Source organism: Chenopodium quinoa, unplaced genomic scaffold (assembly GCF_001683475.1).
Source record: "Chenopodium quinoa cultivar QQ74 unplaced genomic scaffold, ASM168347v1, whole genome shotgun sequence".
In the NCBI taxonomy this organism is placed as follows: Eukaryota; Viridiplantae; Streptophyta; class Magnoliopsida; order Caryophyllales; family Amaranthaceae; genus Chenopodium; species Chenopodium quinoa.
In genome coordinates this window covers 1,632,684-1,654,621 of record NW_018744821.1, presented here as the reverse complement: position 1 = coordinate 1,654,621, position 21,938 = coordinate 1,632,684, and the positions used below count along the sequence as shown (strand labels likewise).

Below are 21,938 nucleotides of genomic sequence, written 5' to 3'. Positions count from 1 at the left end.
TATATATATATACAGGAAAAGGAATTCCATCAATAGACAAAATTAATAAGACAGACTAGAGCTCCAAGGCTTATTTTTATACTTGTAAAAAATAGGGGAACAAAAAGAGTTACTAGATTCTCAAAGGGAAAGCAGATTGGGCAGGTTAAAAGTCCAAACTCATACAGATGCTCATCTGGAAGTCATGAATAACTTTATTAAGATGGGTAATTGATATCAATACAAATAACGAGAAACTAGACAAGTTAAATATTAAATTATGTCGTTGTTACATGAAATTAAGGAAGAAACAATTGAGATCCAATTTGATAAGATTCTATTAACATAGTTCATGGACCAGTCGAAACTGTAAGCAAACTAATAAATTCTTGTTTTAACATTTAAACAAAGAACAAGCAGAACCAGGAGTGGTTAAAAGGAGGAAGTAAAAACAAGACAGGATAAGAAAAGGGAAAGAGACAGACCTTATTACCAATATAGCCCATAACACCAACACCAACGGTAGACACCTTTAAGTTCTGAATATGTTTGCGCAAATCTTTACGAACCCATATAGTGAGGAAAATTCCAACCATTTGCTTACTTGCTATCCTCACATATTCTGGTCTTCTTTTCCGTCGTATAAGTGTTTCAAGGTCAAGTGCTGCAACCGTAGAAGCATCTGGTAACATCTTGTAGTCACCGTTTATCTTAAAAGAATTGTATGCCCTAAATGATTTAGACACCTTGCAAGATTTTCCAGACTTAAAACTAAGCGGTCTCTCCAAAACACGTTGAGCTAACAAATCTAGGGGAGGCTCAGGCCAGCTTAAACCAATCCTTTCTGTTCCACTTAATGTCTTAGTTAATTTCGATGTCATTGGATTGATGGCGAATACATCACCTGCGTTCAGAGGACCTGACTGAAAGCTTTGTAATCTCTTAAATCTCTTTGAGGGTACTGTTTGCCTTTTCAAATCCTTCTCTACACAAACGTCTGAATAAGGAATCTCATCACCTCTTGAAACTCCAGGGTCGTTATACATTCCATCACCACTGACCAGTTTGTCTCTAACTTCATAAAATCCATTGAGCTCCTCATCCACAGGATACACTTCCTCCTCCCCTTCGCTATCAGAACCAAGTGATATCTCATCCTCTATATCAGGAATATCTTCTGACGGCTTGAACTTTGATGGAGAAGGGGGATCACTGTAGCTTTTAAAGCCCTTCTTAGCTGTAACTCTACTAAGTGTATCTCGAATAATACTTTCCCATTGCAACGCTGGTCGATTATCTTCAGCCCCAAAAATGTTACCAGCATTCAGTGGTACAATTTCCTGGAGACTATTTTATATTTAAAAATAAAATCAAAATCAATAATAATATTAGAATGACTGAGAAAGCGGGTGGAAAATCATGCTATTATATAGTACAGCAAGCCAAAGGAAAAGAACATAACACTTGTGAACGAATTTTTTTGCATATGCCAAGGCACGCATATGGTGGAGTATGCAAGTGCTTTGAAGACAGCCTCATAGAAATAAATGAAGATGATCACATTATTAGAAAAGGCCCAAAATATATGAATGGGAACATATAGGGAGATACTTTAAGAATTACTACAAAAAGATCTTACCCTAGCACGTAAATATCAGATGGTTCATTGATGTTTATCCAATCCTCAATATCAAGATCATCAGGCGGAAATTTTCCACCGACATTCCAAGTCCCAACACATACTCTACAATCCAGGAAGAAAGAATTCAATAATCATAGCTCAGAAAAAGAAACAACAGTACTTTTCAGTATCCAAGATGAAGCAAGTACCTGATATCCTTCGTATGTATATATTGAGCCCTGAAAGTTTCAGAGTTTCGCCTTCTCAATCGTGGTAGGTTGTCTGAAATTAAAATGAGCAAATTTATGAGAGCACCTATAATATAAGGGGAAAATATGCAATGCATTGATATTATCCATGGACAAACATAGGAAGGCATATTTCAATAAAAACCCTCATATTTAAGTATATTAACAACGTTGCATGCTTCATCCAACCCTTTTGTACATTTAACATAGCTTTGGAAAGAGAATACTCATGAAAAGTTAATTAGCAGCACACACTGATATATTGTACTCATCAGAACCAGTCATATTTATCTATTTTGATACCTACTGTTAAACACACAATCAAGTAGTCAACCATATAAGACTACGGTCTCTAAAAAGGTGGATAAATACATCTTGAATATTCATAAATGGGTGTCTAACAAATGTAACAATCAGGAAGAGCTGGAACAATTAGTTCTAGAATACAATGATTAGCAGCATCAAGTTCATGAAATCTTGAGTAAAAGAAAAGTATATATTATCATTAAGTTTTAGCAGTTTGCTATTTGGTTATGGGAAAAAGGACAATTGGGTACTCTAAAGTTCAGATTTTGATTAGTTTTTCCAACGCATTTGAAGGATAAACAATGGATTAACAAATTAGGTAAAATATCCGTAATAACATATATGAGACTCATACTTTCCTAGATATATTTTTCCATAGTTTTCCTCTTAACAACCGAACATTGTCAAAGAATTTCTCAAATTTATACAATTTTGCCTAGAAATTTCTCATTAAAAACTCTGAACTCCCAAACACACGGTATAAGACCATTAACTATGGCAACACTACAATCAACATGATGGATATTTTCGTGTCTCTTTCATTGGACAAAATAACTCCTAAATATATTCTTTACATTGAATAAAACCGAAACCGACACTGTTGATTCAACTACTTGCATAAAACTAGCACTATTCTTCCAATTTACCATTGTCTTTGGAGCCAATAATTATTAGCAAGTTTCTGTAGACCCAAAAAAACCGAATTCGACACTGTTGTAGATTAACTAATTGCATAAATTTAGCACTCTAATGTCCTTAATCACCTTGTCAACTTGAATCTTTCTCACATCTTCCATAAACAAAAAATTGCAAACTTACTTCCTCAATTAAAAAAAAAATCACCAAAATTATAACTCCCAAAATAGAAAATCAAATACTAAAACAGAATTAGTATACCCTGAATCCAAAGCAACTGTCACCATCAAAAAATCAAACTTTACCAATTCAAACAAACAACAATAAATTAATGACACCAATGAAATACTATTTATACAGTAAAAATAACAAATCATTCAATAAAATGTTCTAATTCCATGATCCTACATATAACTTGACATAACATAAAAAATTATATACCTTCTTCGTCAACAGAAGCAAGAGAACCAAACAAATCGTCGTTGTCGTCGTCATCATCATCAATATCTTCTACATCGGTATCGGCGCTGTAATCGGAATCCTTGGAAGAGATGTTAAGCCATTTACGCAGAACAACTCTAGGCCACAACAGCTGCAGGCAGGTGCAACCCAAACAACATAACTCAGCCCAACTCATCTTACCATTACCACTACTTGAACTAGTACTTCTTTCTCCATTTCTCTACAGTTTCATTTACTTCCAATTGTAAATTTTGATCAAAAAAATTTCTGGGAATTTTTTAAAATTTAATTTTTTTCAAAAAAGTAATGAAAGGAAGTTTACCCTCCAATAATATGAAATTGAGGTTAATAATGATGATATTAAGACATAATTACCTCTAATGATCGGCGGCGGGTGTGACGTGGCTGCATCCCTGATAATCTAGAAGCTTAATAAGTTAGAGTTAAGAAGAGATATACTGAAAAAGCTGTATTTGATTGGTGGATATAGTTGAGATAACCACCACTTTCATTACTAATTAACGGTATTTTTTATGTGTTTAATTAGTTTAAATTTGTATGATCAACTAATTCATAAGTCATTCGGGTCATCGGGTGGGGGTGTTATTAATCTTAATATTAACCCGACCTGATACGAGCCGAATGACTTGTGAGCTAGATTTGGTCAAAATTAAACACAACTAAGCTAGAGTGCTAGACTAATAAGTTTTTTTTTTTTTTTTTTTTTTGACAATTAAGTGCTTCTAGTTTGGCACTGAATGAATAAGATAAGAAAGCTTGAGACACTTCTTTTTTAATCAATCATTTATGATTCTATTTTTGTCCATTTGTTTATGCATTTAGGAAAATAAAAATGCCTTCTTGTTCTACTTTTGTCCTTTTGCCCCCCCTTTTTTTTTTGAAAAAAATACCCTCATACGAAATTACAAAGTATATTGAAATCAACTACTCCATCCGTCCCACTAAAATTGCCCCATTTGAATCAAAAAGTTAAATGAATACAATAAGTAATCAAATGGGTCAATTTTAATGGAACAAAGGGAGTATTGTTATTCCAATTCTACTACTCTTACCTAACATGCAACCACGAAGTATAAGATCGTGATTTTCAACTTTTTTTTTTAAAGTATTTTAGTTTGAATGTTAAATTTGTCAATCAGTAATTTGACCAATAACTATCATTATGTATAAATATACGAGTAAAAATTGTAACAAAATTATATCATGAAACTAAACATTATGACTAATCAAATGATATAGTACTCCGTATTATATAATACGGAGTAACATTTATTTTTTTTTTAAAGAGGAGAAAAAATTAAGTCAAACATAATATATATATATATATATACAAAAGTCAAAGTGATGTATTTAAAAAAACATAGAAAAACTATTTAATACTTAGTATTGTTATTCAAAACTCATACATTAAAATATAAGACGGTCTCGCTTAAAGCTTGATTCGTTACAAATACAAATACGGCTACTCTGTAGGCCGTACCTAGTATAGTAGTAGTATCAGTATAGAAATTTGCGAAGTAGTCGTAATAGTAGTATTGAATAGTGACCACAAACAAGGAAGAGGGGTGGTGAGGTGGGACCACGCGCCATTGAGTAGGAGTCATGTCCGTATTCCAAATGTCAATTAAAACTTTGTAATAAAGATTATAACTTTGTAATAGTCGACCCACTTGCCCACTAACAAGGTCAATGCTGTATAATTAGTGATCGTCTGTCGACTGCTAATGCGTTACGCAAAAACTTTACTGTTTGCACGCCATGCTTCTGCTTCACCACTTTGTGATTTTTTTAATTATCGTTTTTTGTTTTCAGTTTATCAGTTTTTACGTTATTTGAATTGAAAATACGATTTGCATAACTATATTCATAAGTTTGTAAATTAGTTATTAGTTAATACCCTCGAAGTCACAATTTTCTATATACAACTATTTAGAAATAATATAGCATACAGATCGAAGTAATTCATTTTTATGTTTTTATTATTTACAATTTTAATTTCTTTTAATTAAAACTACTGGAGCATAATTTACTATATTATGACTCTTGTATCTTTTGACAACATAATAACCATCACGCCCTCACACGTACAGTATAGGCTCGATATAAACGTTGAATAATGTTTAGTTTTTGATTTCTTATACGTATAAATGCAACAAGCAAGAGCCCATAAGAATGACATATTATAGTTTCTTGCATAATAATGCCATGTAATCATAAAGACTGATGTTAACATGCACCATAAATTTTTGATTTTCATAAATCAACATATATCTCGTGAAAAATTGATGTTTAATGTTGCAAAAAAAACACCAAAATACTTTAATGTATAAGATGTTGAATTTGTGGTGGAAAAAGATTGGAATATTTTTGTAGGGTATATCAAAGATGAGACTTGTATTTCATTGAAAAACAAAGCTAGCATATTTTTTGGCATACCTTTTTGCATATTTATTTATTCCAATGCTTTTTAACTATTTAAGGGGCAGAATCTCAAAAGTAAAATTAAACCTTGCTTTTGTTGTATACGTGCATGCTTGATCCTCTTTTTCTTTATTATTATTATTATTATTATTATTATTATTATTATTATTATTATTATTATTATTATTATTATTTTTAAGAACAAATCTCCAATTAAATGGGTGCAGTTGCCAGTTGGGCAACCCTATTTTAGCTGTTCATTCCTTTTACCTATTCATCAACTGCCGTCTTTATATAAAGCCTTGCACCAACCTTGGACGGTGGCACCATAATTTATTAATTCGATCACGTATTATTACTATTATGAACGACTTGTAAAAACTGTAGAATCACCTCTAAAACAAACCCCTTCATTCTACTTAATATTAGAAATTCTCCTCACGAGATGGGCTTGTTAAGGTTTATTTTTCTTATCTTTTCAAACAACACCCAAAAAAAATTGTACTTACTTGTTCAACTTCTTCTTTTTCAATGTCTTAAATTACTTGCTCCATTGTCTTTCAGATGAGTAATTATGTCTAGATTAGGTGAAACAGGAGGTAACAATTAATGGGGTAACCATTATAGGGTTTTAGTAATCTTATTCCAAAAAAAAAGGGTTTATGTCCAAAAATTTTGCCTCTAAGAGTCTATTTTGAACTGAAACTAAGCTGAGTAAACAATCCCTAAATAATGATGATACAATACCCATCCACCTCCTATTGTAATTATTTTAAGGTTAAAAATGAACCTAAATAATTGTTTCTACTCTTTTTTTATTCGTTTTTTTCCTTTTTTTTTTTTTTTTTTGAGAATTTTTCCAAGCAAATGTTAGTTTATCTGTTTATGAATACATCAAATATCTAATCTTGGATAGTATTTTACTTATTATTATTTTTTGATTATTTGTTTGAAATTTTAACATATTAATATATATGATTGAAATTAACTTTTTGTAAAAATTAATTCTATAATTTTTTTTATATAAATATCTTAAACTAAAGATCTTCTATATTATTCTTGCAATTTTTCTTTGTTTTATTTTTAAAATTAAGAAGGATAAAAATGAACACACCTGAAATTATTTACCATATAATGTGAAGACTGTTTGATGTTATCATATCAGATCAGAAAAATTCACCCATATGAAGTTATCATAATCATTAAAAATATTTTGGTCCAATAAAAATTAGTTTAATAATACCCCTACAAAAACTAGGCACTAACAGCTTACACTTTTTGTATATTAATTCTATACATCATTGGTTTTTGTTTTGTTTATTATTATTATTATTATTATTATTATTATTATTATTATTATTATTATTATTATTATTAGAAGAATTTTTGTAATTTTAAATGTGAGGATGATATAAGAAGTTATGATGAGAAGTGATTGTATTTTTTAAAAAATAAAATGAAAATAGAGAAGTTAACAAAATTTGAAGATTAAGGTTTTGGAAGTTTGTCATTAAAAGTTGGAAAAATACTCAACAATAATAATATAGATTGTCTTTATTTTCTACTCTACAATATTTATTGTTTATACAGTACACTTTTCAATTGTTGCTTATTATAGTAGTTGATGAGTTGATCATATAGAGCCATACAATTGAAAGAAACTACTTAATGCTCATACTATTTAGATCCATTCATTTAGAAAGGGAATCTTGGGCAACATTTCTTAGAACAAAATTTTCATAATTGACATTTATTGTCTAACCAAGAAAAGCGAGAAAAAAAAAGTAGTGGTTGATGATAATTATTTAATTGGGGTTGATTAAAGTAAGGAGATCGAGATGAAGTAACCCCAAGAGATAGATATTTTCAAAAAAGGAAAAAAAAAAAAAATAAACAACTCCAATAGTTGAGTTCTTGATTTCTTAGGCCTTGTGTAAATGTCATTAAACAACTAAAAAAGAAAGAGTAGCTTAGTAAAATATAGGAAATTATTCCTTTTAATTTGTATCATTTAAGGGTGTTCGGCGTTAGTTTTTGAGTAGCTTTTAGATGTTTGACTTGGTCAAACCATCACTTAACAATTTTTTTTTTTTTAACTAACAAAAAATATTAGTGTTTGGCAAAGTAGTGGTTAGGGTAGCTTTTAGGGGAGGAAGTAGCTTTTACAAAAAGTTAAAAATATTAGCTTTTGAAAGTATAGGTAGATGTTGAAAATTTAATCTATAGTTTTAAAAATAAAATATTATTTTTATACGTAGCAGCTAGTCAGCCGCTACTTTACCGAACACTCATATTTAAATTATCTATATTCACAATTCACAGTTTGTTGGCAGCTAATAGCTACTTATACAGTTAACAGCTACCTTCACAACTATATTAAGAGAGATTATATTATGAGTTTAATAAAAAAAAATAAAAAAAATAAAAAGGAGTAGATAGTTGTTAATTTCCCTCAAGTGGTGGTTTCAAAATATTAACTAAAATGTTTTATATTTGAAGATTTTTGTGTGCTCAAAAGTGTGCTTGGAAAACAATACAAAAAGACAAATGAGACAAATAAAAGATAACAAAATGAATAGTAGTGTAATATTAGTGTATTTCATGTATTTCAAGCTAATATGATAAAATGGTAGGGAAATTTAAATTTAACCATTTCCCAAAAAAGTCGACAAATTATACTCAATGACCCTACTAATTTCTTTATCCTTCCAATTTGCCTAATGACCCAACAGTTAAGATCAATAATAAATAATAATGGATCACATGCACACTATTACAGCTTAATTCTAAAGCAATAATCGTTTGGCATTAATGTGGTTTTCTATTTTTTGGTTTTCTTGTTGTATAAAAGTATATGATATATGTCACATAATGTATCAAAAATTATTTAAACTTATTAAAATCATAATAATTTTGAAAACTGACAACAAAAAAGTGGAAACCCTTTTTTTTGTTTCTTATTTCATGTTTTTGTTTATTAGTTATCTAAAAAAAGGAACTGAAAACAAAAAATGATGTCAAACAAGCCCTAAATTACTCCTTTTTTATTTAGTAAAACTCATTTATTTTTCGTATCATAGTTGTTTAGTTGGTAGAATTTTAGAGGTGACGAGAGGCTAGCATCTATAGAAAGATCAATTCTCAACTTCCAAATTGATCTGTAACAACCGGTGCAATAGAGAAACCATGGATGCCCTAATCAACTAGTCTACCACCTTGTCGACGAATTGGACATCCATTACCCACCTTTACCCAACATCCATTACATCCACATACCCTCCGCAACGATGCAACACTCATTTGAGATGAAAATTCTATAGTAGTCAAATGAAATGAAATGTTAATAATTATATATGAAGACAAATGTTACTAATTATCAAATGGAAGGAGATTTAAAATGAGGTTGAATGTTCAATTTGTGTTGGAATTGTTATGTACATAATTTTATTTTATTTTTTGGCTTTATTGTGAGATTAATTACTACTCCACTACCTCCGGGATTGTATATGATAATAGGCAAAAGCTAATGAGCGCCCCCGGGACGTTAGATAATAGAATTAAAGTGCAAATATTAGAGTAAAATTAAGATTAATTACACCGAACGATCGTGATTTTGTCATAAATTCCTAACTTAATATCATTTCAACCAATATAATTTATCCTTATCTAACGCCCCGGGGCGCTCGTTAGCAAGATCCATGATAATATTGGAATGATTGGTGACATTATAACTTATCATTTATTTTTAATTTTTTTGAAAGTTAAGCAATATAATTAACAAATGGATGCATGTGAGAGATGTAATAATTCATGTACAAAATAACTCTACATTAGCTTTTAGGATTTAAAATATAAAGGTTATGATAATTATGATGATTATATTATCATTATTAGTTATTGCTTATATTTTGTGTTAATGGTAAAAAATATCCCTAATATGTACCTATTCAAATACCCCTAATATGTACCTATTCAAATGCTCAAATGTATCTAATCGTACTCTACTATTAACTCATGAATTATATGTATGTACTCATGGAATCACATTATATAATTCAAGCTTTCTAACATTCTCTTTCTCATAATAACTTGTCATTTCTTTGTCTCTCTATTGTCTTTTATTAACAAATTAATCATCATTAACGTGTAAAATTATGTTCCATGAAATACTTATGTATACTTCGATATACATATACATGCAAATAATTTATTTGTTCTATATAAAAGACAATAAATAAGAGAAAACGAAAGAAATAAGTACAAGTGCGCGGGTCAAAACTGCCTCCTATGTGAGTAGCACTACATCATGAATTATTTCTTATTTCTTATTTCTTATTTCTTATTTCATGACCCTCCTTTAATATTCTATTGTGTATATAATCCATTTCTAAAAAAACAAAATTCATGTAAAAATATCCTCAATTAAGTTAAAATGTGGTGGGGTTTTAAGCACAAGAGTTGTTGATCTGACTATAATAACGTGCAAATGTGAAATAAATACAATATGCATATGTAGACATAAGATAGAGAGCTTAAGATAAGATTTGATCAACTGGGAAATTCTATTGTCGGACCAAAATTTTATGGAAAAGGAACATTTCCACAAATAGTAAGCTTTTTTTCGGACGGTTTTTTAATATTATATGCCGGAATCTATATACAAGTATATTAAAAAAACATTAAGTATATGTCTTAATTGTTTTTTTTTTCTCTAACTTTCTCGTTTTGTTATGAAAAATGAACCCAAAAAAAAACTATAGTGAACCTAAGTAAATATTCCATTTGTTCCTAAATACTTATGACACAGGTAATAATAAAAAAATAGTTCACTACAAGATTTGAACTCACAAACTCTAATTTTAGAACTAATTGTCTTACCACTACAAGTTATGTGATTTTAATGTTTCATATTTTGTATTCAAAAGGAAACATTAAAATCACAGGTAATATATGTTGTAATTTACCTCTAAGTTATGTAATTTTAATGTTTTCTTTTGAATAAATACAACATTTTAATATATAACAAATGACAATATGAACAACAAATTTAATTAAAAGAAAATTGAATCATAAATTACAACATATATTACCGATCAGTTCCATGTAATAATCCAGGGTATCAGTTTTTGATCTTAAATGTAGCAAGTTGTTTAAAACAAATAAATTGTAAACTCTAATTGATAGTTTATTATGATGGAGTTAGTCTACGTTATTTTGGAGGTTGTTAACTATTTATTTCATATTCTCTTATTTACTTGTATATTATTGAATTGATTGTAAGACTTGTAACATTCTTTATTTGAAGTCATTTTCTGGGTTGTTGATAAGACACAAGGATCTTGTTTTTTCTTATTGAACAGTAACAACATGCTTCCAATATTGAGCAAGAACTTGTGAAAGTTTGCAGTTGAATACGGGTTTGGGCAAATTAACTTAATGTATTAGCCTAAGTGCGGCATTTCAATCTTGTATACCAAGTATATTTTTTATTATATAAAATAATTGTATGAGTATTATTATATTAACATATACTCGTACTCCGTAATATGTAATATGTAACGAATTTAGTATAATAACTAGCATAGTGCCCATGCGATGCACGGTTTATAAATCAAATTATTAAACCTGTAGGAAAAATAAAAATAAAAACAAAGGTAATTCATTTTACTATTAAAGGACTTGGTTACTAATGGTCAATAAAAAAAAATTAAAAGGAAAGTAATTTGAACGGTATTTTATGTTATTTGAATTTCTTTTAATTTTTTTATAATGTTATTTTATTAATTGAAAATAATTGAATAATACTCCACATAGCTATATAAGAAGTAATTTATTTATATCTCCCGTTGAGAAAAAACTAAAATTTTCTTATCATACAATCCGCATCAGTAGCTACAATCAATCTAATAAATATATGTTTTATTTACCCGTCGCACTCATTAAACCTATAGACACAATAATAACCTTATATTTACCAGAACATATATTTTCCTAAGTTAAGCATTGTGCCAAAAACTATATATTATATAATAGTCATATATATAACCAACAGCTGATTAAATATAGTATACAACACAAATACTTCGTATATAGGTATGGATACTGATAATTTTTTATAAATAAAATATACGGAATATATATTACTAAGATTTATCCCTTCCTTAATTATAAATGGTTAACAAAACTCTTATAATAGTGCATGGATATTTATATATCTAAAATTGTTCTTTTTACATATATTTTCCACCATTTAATTTTAAAAGCCTTAAAATTGTCTCTTAAATTCGCTAAAAGCCTTAAAATTGTCTCTTAAATTCGCTAAATTGATTTAAAAGGTTATGTTTATTTCAATATTTAAAGTCATTTACTATTTTCATTTCCTTTTGTTTTAATTTTTCTATTTAGAATTTATTAGACTATTAGGTTTCAAGATCGAAGTCAATATCTTTTTACCGTACAATCACTAAATCAAAGTCGGTCAACTAAAGTTTTGGACATTGCATAGCTACACAACATCCAACACATTTAATGATTACATGCAAATAATTTTAATAAAACTACGCATTCGATATAAGTTATTAAACAATTTAACTATATATACATTTTGATAGGTTTATATCTTTCATATTAACAAAAATTTACAAATGTTATTATTATATTTTGAAAAAAAATTTAGACTTTGGAGTTTTGTATTAGATAAAGGATAAGTTAATTCCTGTCATATATGCATTGAGTTTTGGGTGTTCTATCCGGTTCACCCTTTGGGCTAATCCAGATTTGAGGATTTGTTCTAGGCTATTAGGTTCCACTCCCCTTCCGATTGTTGTTGCAGGGGAGCGAACACAAGTCCTCCCTACCAAGTGTAGTCTCAATCATCAATACACCAACAACCAAACACTTGGTATGGAAGACACGTGTTATAAAATATTATATTATATACATATACTTTTTTATATTATATGAAATATTATATTATATACATATACTTTTTTATATTATAAAAAATATTATATTATATACACATACTATTATAGTTAAAAGTATTATTATGTATAAAACAACATAAATTATTGCACATGATTGTTGTATATCTAGTATAGTACATGAGCAATGCACGGTTTTTAAATCAAAATGTTTGTTTTTCTAAAAAAATTTCAAGTAATAGCATTGTTAATACGAATATTACAATTTAAAACATGAGTAATAGTTATAATACATTTTATATTTATCCTTTTTCCGTCAAATGTCTAATTCAATTTAACTTTTATTCTTCTTGTTTAGATTGGTTATTGGTTCAATTTTTTTTTTTTTTTTTTTTTAATGCAAGAAAAACAAAAGGTCATTGTAAAAGACATTGTATAGAAAATGAAAGGCCGATTAAAATTAAATTTATGATCAAGATTATGTATTTTTTTCCAAGACAACATTTCGGCTCAGCATTCAGTATTTGTCAAGGAGTACAACAAATGATAAAAGTAATTTTTACACTATTTTGTATCTTTGTCAAAAACTTTTGTATTCATCCGATTACTTGAATTGAATTTAGGATAATTTGTAGACTATTTTGGGTAACTTTTATCAATAAAGCATAAGTAACTTTCATTCATTACAGGGTAGCTTTTATAATAGGTGCACAATATTTTATTGTACATCTGATTTTTTAAAATGTTTGTATTGATTTCATAATTGACGTCAAACTAAATTCTACCGATTTTATTTAATTTTCTTAAAAAAAAAACCAATATTAGCCTTTCAAAATACGAAACATTTGTTTTCTTAATTATGCCACTTTAATCATATTGCTTCAAATTAGTTATTATTCTTTAACTTGACTATAAATTAAGATTGAAAAGACTTTATGTATTATTTGTAGTATTGGAAATTATATATTTATTATAAAAAAAAGTAAATCAATATTTATGTTAGGAAATCATGAAAATCTTATGCATGTATAGAAACTTGCTTTTATTGTTTGAAGTCTAACAAAATAACTATGCTTGAATATGTAAACAGTAATTATATAGATATATTTTATACTTAAGATAAGCCAATGAAAGAGTGACATTTGTCATCCTCACATTAAGGCGCTTGTCTTTTAGTATAATATATAGATAGATAGACAGGGGCGGTTCTGGGCCGGAGCGGGGTGTTCGACGGAACAGGGCCCCAAATTTGAGGGGCCCCAAAATTCAGATATATGTAATTAAGTTGTACATACTATCACAAGATTATAGTTGGAGTATTGGTTATAACACTTATGCTTTGTGTACGAGACCTAGTATCAAGCCTTGGGGCCAGCAATTTTTTTATTTTTTTGGGAAATAAAGTGTAGTAGTGTATAGCTGTATGTCAGTCAAATTCAATGAAGTGAATGAACTAAGTCACTTCTCTAGAATCCTCCGCCCAAACCTTTCCTCTTCTCCAATATTTTTCTCCAAAAAAAATTTCAATCTATCATTCAATTAATTCCAAGTCGTATATATCATTCAATTAATTTCACTCTATATTTCCAAAATTAATTTCACACTTAACTATTTTAACATCTTGTTTTCAACATTTTTAATTTACTTTTTATTAGTATCTTCAATCATTCAATTAGCCCAAAAATATTTCATCTTCCAAAATAATTTTGCCCATATTAATTCATAATTTCAACGGTTAAATCTTCAATTTTAAGATGAAATTAATTATTAAACCGTTGTTAATCCCCCAAATTTTTCTATATATGCAATTTACTAGGTTTTTCAATTTTATAAATAAAAAAGAAATCTTTAAGATAATATTAATTCCAAAATTATTTGCAAGTACTGTGAGTATAGCTAGTAATTGGAAATTTTTTTATCACAAACCTCTTTGGAATCGGCATTGGATATGGATACGCCTATGGAGTACGGTATGTGTTTAATCTTTTTTTTTTTACCTGTTAAATCTGTTATTGTTTGATAATATTATGCTTTTTAATTTATTTTTTTTGTTAAATTTTAGCAATTACTATGTATAAATTATTCATAAGTTTTTTTTTTATTTTTTTTATTGATTACAGCGGTTGATGAATGGTTTTGATGGAGTATTGGATTATACATAGCAATTAGCGATCTCGGATCTGTCGAATTCAATCGTTGGCTTGTTACAAGCTTTTTCCGGTGATATTTTTCCTCTCTTATCAAATATTTTGTGTAATTGTGTTTAAAATGTTTCGAAAGTATCCATCTGGGCATGAAAAACGCAATAAAAAAAGAAGGAAGATCAATTCATTCAATCACAAAAAGGTGCTTTAGATAAGTTTTTTGTAATAGTGCCACAGTCAACTGAAAATCCTATTGATTCAGAGTTAAAAGAAAATAATGAAAATGTTGGTGGTGATAATGTAATGTTGATAATGATAATGTAGATGTGATAAATGACAATGTTAATGTTGATGATAATAATATTAATGTTGAGCAAGAAGATGTGAATCTGAATAATGTTAATGATTTTGAACAAAATGTGGAGGAAAATTCAGACCATAATATTCACAATGTTGAAGAAAATGATTTTGTTTCTCGTGATATATATGATCCAAGGATATGGGAAGCTCTTGATCAGAAGTCGATTGATATTTTGGCTCTCAATGGCCCTAAAAGAGACTTAACCATAGTGAAAGGCCCTAAAGACAAAGTATCTAGGAGATTTACTTCAAATTTATATACTAGGTATTTGCCTAATGGTGAAACTTGTGATAGAGATTGGCTTGTTTATTTTAAAGATATTGACAAAGTATTTTGTTTTTGCTGTAAAATTTTCAAAAAGGGTATTGGAAAAGGCAATTTGGTAAATGAAGGATATAATGATTGGTCACATGTTAGTCATAGACTTAAAGAACATGAAACAAGTGTTGATCACATTTTGAACATGGGTGCTTGGTGTGAACTAAGAAATAGATTGAAAAATAATGAAACAATAGACAAAATTACCCAAGACCAATTTCATAAAGAAAAGGAGTACTGGAAAAGTGTCATTATTAGAATTATTGCTATTGTGAAGTTCCTTGGTAAAAATAACCTTGCATTTCGTGGGAAACATGAAAGGTTATATCAAAGTAGCAATGGAAATTTTTTAGGTTTGATTGAAATGTTGACTGAATTTGATCCTGTGATTATTGAGCATGTTCGTCGTATTGAGAATGGGATTATTCATCATCATTATCTTAGCCATGAAATTCAGAATGAATTGATACTCTTACTTGCTTCTAAAATCAATAATGCTATCATGAAGAAAATAAAAGAAGCAAAATATTTTTCTGTGATGTTGGATTGTACACCTGATGCTAGTCATCAAGAACAAATGACTTTAATTTTAAGGTGTGTTGACAAATGTTCAAATTCTTATAAAGTGAAAGAATTTTTTATTGAGTTCTTACAAGTTAATGATACTACTGGTCTAGGACTGTTTAAAGTGTTAGAAAATGTGTTAATATCTCATGATCTTGACATAGATAATATAAGGGGACAAGGATATGATAATGGTTCTAACATGAAAGGTAAACATCAAGGTGTGCAAAAGAGACTATTGGATTTGAATCCTAGAGCTTTTTATTCTCCATGTGGTTGTCATAGTCTTAATTTAGTTTTGTGTGACATTGCAAATGCTTCTCCTAAAGCAAGGGAATATTTTGGTATAGTCCAACACATTTATACTATATTTGTTGGTTCTACTAAGAGATGGCATACTTTAAAAGAAAATGTTAAAGGTTTAACTCTTAAATCATTATCTGCCACTCGATGGGAAAGTCGTGTTGAAAGTATCAAAGCAATCAGATTTCAAATACCTGAGATACGTGAAGCCTTACTTGAAGTAGCTGAAGTAGCTGATGCTGACAATGATCATAAACTTCAAAGTGAAGCTAGATCTTTAGCAAATAATGAACTTGGTAGTTTTGAATTTTTGCTTGCTACAATCATTTGGTATGAAATTTTATGTGCTGTAAACTTTGTTAGTAAACAATTACAATCCCAGGATATGCTGATTGATATCGCCATTGGTGAGATTAAAGGGTTGATTTCCTTTTTTAAAAATTATAGGGAGAATGGTTTTTCAAAGGCCATAGATATTGCAAAAAAATTATCTATTGAAGTTGGCATTGATCCTGTATTTCCACAAAGACGTATAATACGTAGAAAAAGACAATTTGATGAGATAGATGGTGATGAAACACTATTATCTCCTGAGGAATCATTTAGAATCCAATATTTTATATACATTGTGGATCAAACTATTGCATCATTGGAAAAAAGGTTTGAACAATATGAATCGTATGATAATATCTTTGGCTTTTTGTTCAATTCTGATAAGTTGCATTCAATGGATGATGAGAAACTTTTATCTTCTTGTTTAGCTTTTGAAAATGCTCTTAAGAAAGGTGAGGTTTTTGATGTTGATGGAGAGGATTTATTTGTTGAGTTAACATGGTTTAGAGAGTTTTTACCCAAGGAGAAAATGGGAGCAATTGATTTATTGAATTTTTTAAAACGATATACTTGCTTCCCAAATGCAACAATTGCATATAGGATATTACTAACAATTCCTATTATTGTTGCTTCTGCAGAACGGAGTTTTTCAAAGTTGAAGTTGCTGAAATCGTACTTAAGGACGACAATGTCACAAGAAAGATTAAATGGACTCGCTTTGATGGCTATTGAATATGATCTTTTAGATGAAGTCGATATGGAGAATGTCATCGATGACTTTGCTACAAAACATACAAGAAGAGCTACTCTTTTTAAGTGATATCTAGGAACAATCAAACTTTGATATTTTGTAGTATGATTTGTAGCTTGGATGTTATGTTATTTAAGTTGTTTTGTTTGCTGATGATCAGCAGCCTTTTTAGGCCCAAGGATCATGGCCACATTGTGCTTCTTGATCCTAATTTTGTAAACCTTAATCATCTCCCTTTTATTTAAAAAAAAATGATGAATTTTCTAATGTAATGAATTTTTTATCAAATAAAACTTAGGTATTAAATTTATGAACTATAAGGCCCCATTTTAAAAAGTTAAACAGGGCCCCAAAATTTTTTTGCAATTTTAGCCCCGGCACTGTAGATAGATACTCACAAAATTGTTTTTTTTCCTTTTAGGTATAAATAATCAAATAGGGACAAAGATGGGTATTTGAAGTCCAAAAGGTCAATAATCCCATATAGTACTCCATCAAAAGGACAATAACTAATTACGGAGTACTATTGAGTATTGAGTACTACTCCTATTACTTATTTAGGTAATACTCGTAGACTCGTGGTACTACAATTACAAAGTCGGCCGATGTAGTTATTTTTATTGACTAAACTATTTGGTACAAGTTTTGAGTGAAAAATTTCGTTGGCTTTTTAAATGTAACATTCGTAAATACAAAGTAACGATTTACTATTCCCTAAAAAAATAAAAATAAAGAATTACTAGTCAAAAAGTAATTAAATAAAAATTTAAACACAAAAAAGGCAAATGGGACGGAGTAAAAGTTAGTGTTAAAAGTAGGGCTGGCAAACCCTGACCCGACACGAAAACTCGACCCGAACCCGACCCGAAGTTACTGAGAGAGAACCAAACCCGACCTGAACCGAACCCGAACAACCCGAATTCGACCCGATTTGACCCAAATTTCATATTTCGTAATAATATTAAGTTTTACACTATTTTTAATAGTTTCTAAGCATAACCCGAAATCTGACCCGAACCCGACCTGCTGACCCGAATTGCCACCCCTAGTTAAAAGTCATATTAATTCAGAAGACTTTTTTGGTGAAGAATTCAGAAGACTATGCAGTACAGTATAAAACACATAATTCAAACGTGTAGTCACCAGTGGCGGACTTGGGCTTAGACCTGGTGGGTCAAGTGACTCACCAAGCCCAAAATTTTTTTTTAAGTTATTTTAAAAAAAAAAAAAATTAAAATCAGTTTTCCCCAAAAAAACCAAACACGAATTCAGTTCAAGACTTCAAGCCCTAGCCTTCTTCTCTTCGCGACTTCGCCTCATCTCCATTCTTCAGTTCGCCTCTTCGCTTCGTCCCAACCAGGCAGCCACCGTTCTCTTCGCCTGGTGGTCGGACGTCGGTGGTCGTGGACTCCGTCCTCTTCGTGGCTTCTCGCATAGTCGCATAATCGCATTTCGAAATCACTACTCGCTAGTAGGTTGATTTCTAATTTTTATTTTTAATTTCTAATCTTCAAATTAATTCAGTCTAATTAGTTAATTTTATTAAATTTTGGTTTAAACTTTGGTTGATTTGTTAATTTGTAGTTGGCTGTGCTGCTGAATTGGCGAATCGCTGTCTTGCTGAGTGCGTGCCTCGGTGCCTGAGACTTGAGTATTGCCGACTGCCGTGCTGCGGTGCTGGCCGACTGCCCGTGGCCCTATTGCAGTGCTGCTTCGCCTGCTCCGCTGCTCGCCTCCGCCTAGCAAGGTAGGTAATCAACTAATCATCAATTGATTCTTTTTGTGAAATCTGTTTTGCGTAATTGTGTTTTGTGTAATTGTGTTTTGTGTAATTGAAATCTCTTGAACTTATTACTTATGTGAAATCTGTTTTGTGTAATTGTGTTTTGTGTAATATGTTTATGTGATTATGTCATTATGTGAAATTGCTTGATTTAGACCATTTAGTTGAATATTTATTCAAATAATTTTTCTGGGGAATATTGCTTGATTTAGTTCAATATTTATTCAAATTTCAGAATGAAGAGAAAACGTACTCCAAATGAAATGCAAAACATTACTAGCTTCTTTGCTAAAAAGAATCCTACTCCAACTTCTCTTCCACATCCAACACAAAATGAACAAACTATAACTCCACCTCAAGAAAGTGAGCAACTTTCATCTCCATCTCATTATTCAACTCAAAATTCCCCTCAAAATGAACAAGGCCAATGTTTTCCTAATGCCCCAATCTTTGGAGAAAGATTAAGTGAACATGAATTTGCTAATCTTCCACAAGATCCAGGAAAGAGGAGAAAAATGAGTCAATTTCATAAAGATGATAGAGATTTAGTGACCCACCAATCGGAAATTCCTGGATCCGCCACTGGTAGTCACATTCATACGCCTTTGATCATTGGTACCTCGGAGAATAAATACATCCTCCTTTTTTCTTCTTTTTTTGTTTTAATTTCTTTGTGCTTCATTTCATCTTTTAAAATCATTATATCACACGAAATCTAACAACAAAACATTGCACATTAATTGTTTGCCAGTCTTAATAAAAGCATCGTCTATAATTGTTTGTCATTGATTCATTACTAATACAACGTATAAGCATAGTGTATACAAGTAATTGTGCACAGTAATTATTTGTCGCGTCAAATGGATAATCTTTACTTTTGTCGTTTGGAGCCATTGCCACTCTAAGAGTGACATACTAATGTCAATTTTAATAAATCATGATCATTAAAGTTTTAATTAATTTCAATTTTTTAAGAATGATTTCAATAGTTAAAAATCATTTTCAATCAATAAATAAAATACTCCGTACGTGGTCAGCCTAAGTTAACGTGTACTTACACAGTTAGCCAGTTAGGTCATGTTCACTTCATCTTATTTTTGCTAAACTGAATTATTTTTACAAAATTGCAATTATTTTACTAAACTTAAATTATATTAACCGATCTGAAATTAATTTTTATGAACCGAAGCTATTTTTACTAATTTTCAATTATAATTCTTCTTTAATTACTGATTTTTACTGAACTGAAATTATTTATTTTTACTAAATATTACAAAGTGAATGCCCTGTTTGTTTTTATGTGAATGCGTTGATTATGCTTTTAATTAACTCATATATTTACTTTGAAAAACGATTAGTCATACTCATAATTCAACCTCAAATGATTAAAAATGATTATCTCAAAAACCGGTAGCAAGAAAAAGAAAAATATAGGACTCGTTTGGTATTACTGTCGATTTTGCTGACAGCAAAACCCGGAAAACACCCTCTTTGGTTTCACATTAACGTACAAGCCCTTGTTCGATTGAAAAAAATCTAACATAACTTAATCCAATTTTAGAATAATATACTATAAAAACTAAAAATAAAAGTAGGATAATATACTTATTAATTGATGCAGAAAAAGGTGAGACTGAATGATTCTTTCATAAAAAGGGGTGAAAAAGAGAGGAAATTTTCAGAATAAGATCTATTAACAATACATAAATAATCTACCTTATTAATATATAAATAAACGAATAAATAAATAAGTAAAATAAAATAAAATTTTAATTCACAGTTAATGGAGTAAGAAAGAGAGAGAGTGAGAAATTCACACCTGATTTGCTCTAACTTTGCTTGATCGACAATCAAATTCGTCTTCTAATTCTGCGCAAATATTTCTAAATTAGGAATTTTATCAGAAAATTAAAAAAAATAAAATTGTATTTTGTTTCTTAAATAATGTTTAGACTAAAAATGAGGGGGCAAAAATGTAGAAGAAGAAAATACCTTAAGAAGTTTAGAGGAAAGAAAAAAGAATAGTGAAAGTTAAAAAGACGGCTGATATTAATAGTTGGAGTTTAGAAAGAAAAACAGAGTTTTGGTTAATTGGTTAAATTTCGGAGAGAATAATGAATGAAAACTCCTGTTTAATGTGTAAGTATTATTTTGAGTTTGACTTTGGAAGAATAAAATTGGTACTTGGAATGGGGAAGGAAAGAAAGAAGAGGGTGTTTGTTTGAAGAGACTGATCGATGGACGAACAAGACGGTGCTATATATATATTCACACTAACTTTTTAAATTTCTCCTCCACTTGACAAAATTAATGTATACCAAGTATGGAGTAGTTTGATACCACTTATGTGTATTTGTATAATTCCTTTTTATTTAGTTAACACCCTCTTATTTATTTGTGATAATGGTGTCATTTTTGTCTTGAATTTAAAATTATCGAATCTAAGGGACTGTTCACATTTACTGGATTGAAATAAGTTAAATTAAACTGAGCTTAATTGAACTGAACTGAACTGAGTTGAAATGAATATTTTATAAGAGAAGAAAATTAGAAGCTTAATTGAATTGAACTGATTGGAGTTAAACTGAATTATTGGAGCTTAACTGAAATTAATCTGAAGTGAACAGACCATAAACGGAATCCTTGTAATGAACTTCATTCATGTGTTGTTAAACACTTGTTTAAGGATTGGTTTGTAATATATTAAAGTTACTTTCTAAAATACTACATACAAAACGAAAATTAAGTTGGAATTTCGAAAAAG

The 21,938-nt window shown here is 29.6% G+C and overlaps 2 protein-coding genes across 6 annotated transcripts in view; one reads left to right on the top strand and one right to left on the bottom strand.

Moving 5' to 3' along the window:
• Positions 1-21,421, bottom strand: part of LOC110704157 (type IV inositol polyphosphate 5-phosphatase 3-like) — a 28,845-nt gene extending 7,424 nt beyond the window's left edge. Inside the window, exons 1-7 of one of the 5 annotated variants that reach the window (XM_021881939.1) lie at positions 21,167-21,421; positions 20,994-21,057; positions 3,628-3,673; positions 3,232-3,472; positions 1,810-1,882; positions 1,619-1,723; positions 465-1,326 (exon numbers count right to left, since the gene is read on the bottom strand). In XM_021881939.1, coding sequence (XP_021737631.1) covers positions 465-1,326; positions 1,619-1,723; positions 1,810-1,882; positions 3,232-3,472; positions 3,628-3,663 — 1,317 coding nt within the window. In that variant the 5' untranslated portion in view covers positions 3,664-3,673; positions 20,994-21,057; positions 21,167-21,421. Of the gene's footprint in view, positions 1-464; positions 1,327-1,618; positions 1,724-1,809; positions 1,883-3,231; positions 3,473-3,627; positions 4,433-20,993; positions 21,058-21,166 lie in introns of those variants that run through there. The other 4 variants (XM_021881938.1, XM_021881941.1, XM_021881937.1 and 1 more) reach the window with 4 other exon arrangements.
• Positions 15,061-17,797, top strand: LOC110704158 (zinc finger MYM-type protein 1-like; the record flags this gene model as incomplete). The annotated part of the gene is made up of 1 exon (XM_021881942.1): positions 15,061-17,797. A coding segment is annotated over one exon (2,400 nt), but the record flags the coding sequence as incomplete, so codon positions are not given.
• Positions 21,422-21,938: the final 517 nt, after the last annotated feature.